The sequence below is a fragment of the Coffea arabica genome, chromosome 5c (assembly GCF_036785885.1).
Source record: "Coffea arabica cultivar ET-39 chromosome 5c, Coffea Arabica ET-39 HiFi, whole genome shotgun sequence".
NCBI classification, from domain to species: Eukaryota; Viridiplantae; Streptophyta; class Magnoliopsida; order Gentianales; family Rubiaceae; genus Coffea; species Coffea arabica.
In genome coordinates, this window is record NC_092319.1 from 8,796,504 (window position 1) to 8,798,939 (window position 2,436).

At 39.4% G+C, this 2,436-nt stretch overlaps 1 protein-coding gene across 1 annotated transcript; it reads left to right on the forward strand.

The window, feature by feature from the left end:
* The first annotated feature begins 267 nt into the window (after positions 1–267).
* LOC113688842 (anthocyanidin 3-O-glucosyltransferase 2-like) lies at positions 268–2,046 on the forward strand. Its single transcript, XM_027206650.2, has one exon. The coding sequence runs from the start codon at positions 438–440 to the stop codon at positions 1,878–1,880; it is 1,443 nt and encodes a 480-aa protein (XP_027062451.1). The 5' UTR covers positions 268–437; the 3' UTR covers positions 1,881–2,046.
* The last annotated feature ends 390 nt before the right edge of the window (positions 2,047–2,436 follow it).

A 2,436-nucleotide genomic window follows, 5' to 3' on the forward strand; every position in this document is an offset into this window, starting at 1 on the left:
ACTACTTTCATGTATCATTATGGATATGGGCTTGTGCAATTGCAGGATTACCGGTTGAAGTTAAATAATAGCCCAAATCAGGCCATGACCAAAGGTCCTTCAAACTTTTTTTTTAATTTATTTTTTAAGAAAAAGGAGAAATTTTGAAATTTGTAGTATGACAAATTGACCATAGAAGTAGATAAGACTTGAATATGTGTGCAGTGACTTCACCTGCACTTGACGGGTCAAGATCGTTCATCTCTTATTTAAAAGACTAATAAATCTAGAATCGACGCACTTTCATTTGAATACGATGAAGACTTGCAGTAAACAGGACAAAATACACAGAACCACGCACTTCTATTAAAAGCTAGGTAGACACTAGAAAGCCTAACTTTCCAATTTCATCTTCAATCGAGTGATTGAAGCAAATACATAACCAGAAGATCAACGAAATGAAGAAAGCAGAGCTGGTTTTCATTCCTTCACCAGGGATGGGTCACCTGGTATCAACTGTTGAACTAGCAAAACTTCTTATTGATCGTGGTGAACAATTATCGATCACAGTTCTGATTATGAAGCTGCCTTTCGATAAAAAGGTGAGTAGCTACACAAGTATGCTGTCAGAGTCTTCAGATTCACGCATAAGGTTTCTTGATCTCAAACCAGGAGAGTCTTCTTCGCAATCGACATTTTCTAGTGCGTTTCTTTATCATTTTATCGACAACCACAAAAGTAGTGTAAGGGATATTCTTGCAGAAATGACTAATTCTGCCTCATCTGATCTCGCTGGAGTTGTCATTGACATGTTTTGCACCTCCATGATTGATGTAGCCAATGAATTTGGGGTTCCCTCGTATATATTCTATACATCTGGTGCTGCAATGCTTGGCCTTGTATTGCATATGCAGAGTCTGAGAGCTGATTTTAATGAAGATGTGACTAATTACAAGAATTCAGATGTTGAGTTAGCTATTCCAACTTATATTAATCCTGTTCCAGCTAAAGTTCTACCTTCCGTAATCTTTGACAAGGATGGAGGTTGCGACATGTTTCTCAACCAAGCCAAAAGATACAAGGAGACCAAGGGAATCATCATTAACACTTTCCTCGAGTTAGAATCCCACGCAGTAAAGGCTTTATCCAACGATAAAACTATCCCACCGGTCTATGCAGTCGGGCCTGTGTTGAATCTTAAGGGAAGCAATGGTCCAAACCAAGACACTGAGATGATCATGAAATGGCTTGATAATCAGCCTGTTTCTTCTGTCGTGTTCCTTTGCTTTGGTAGTGCAGGATCTTTTGATGGTGAACAAGTGAAGGAAATTGCTCATGCACTCCAGCGTAGTGGAGTTCGATTCTTGTGGTCTTTGAGAAGGCCTCCACCTAAAGGAAAGTTTCAGTTTCCAGGTGATTACGAGGACCCGGAAGAAGTCCTGCCAGAGGGGTTCTTGCGGGGAACTGCAGAGGTGGGAAAAGTCATTGGATGGGCACCACAGGTGGCAGTACTATCCCATCCTGCTGTGGGAGGATTCGTCTCTCACTGTGGCTGGAACTCAACGTTGGAGAGCGTTTGGTGCGGCGTTCCAATGGCAACTTGGCCACTCTATGCCGAGCAGCAGACGAATGCCTTCCTAATGGTGAAGGACTTGGGGATGGCTGTGGAGATTAAGATGGATTTCAGAAAAGATTTTCTAATGGAGGCTAACGAGATTGTAAGGGCAGTTGTGATTGAAAATGGGATTAAACAGCTCATGGAGTCTGAGAGTGAATTCAGAAATAAGGTGAAGGAAATGAAAGAGAAGAGCAGGATGGCTCTCCATGGAGGAGGATCATCCTCTGATTCCTTGAGACGTTTTCTGGACGACATAATGGATAACGTTCCAAAATTACATTAATTTTTTTTTTTGTTTTTGCACTCAGAGCTGAAGATCAACTATGTCTGAGCCTATGAACTCTGCATAGCAATGTTTAGCAAGTCATTTTTCTTTCGTTTTTTTTTTTGTATTTTTGTTCATGTGCAGTACCTTTTGATTTCCTGAAATAAAACAGATTTGTCACAAAGCTCAATTAAAATATTATCAGTCAGTCAAAATTCAGGAAAAAAAAGACAAGAGAGAGGCAAAAGGAAAAAGAACTACTAAAAAGTCCATAAGGAGTTTTTATTGGGGAGAGGTGAAGGTAGCGATAGGAAAAAAAATTGTACCAGTTTCTCAGCCATGGCTTATATCTCAATTCGCCACATCCAAGAGTAAGATGTACTTTGATTGGCAACAAGAAAGGGAAATGATAGGATGATATGAGACTGGACACAGGAAAGGGGGTCAGTGCAATTGTACTTTCATCTGGTTCAATGCGGTTGTTTTGTTTGCTGCAATTTTTGTTGTATAATCATATTATATTGTTATATTCGTATAAAATTTGATGTATAAAAAAAATAAAATATTTTATATA

Bases quoted from the DNA above. Each gene is read 5' to 3' on its own strand.
- LOC113688842 (XM_027206650.2), top strand. From the start codon at position 438: ATGAAGAAAGCAGAGCTGGTTTTCATTCCTTCACCAGGGATGGGTCAC.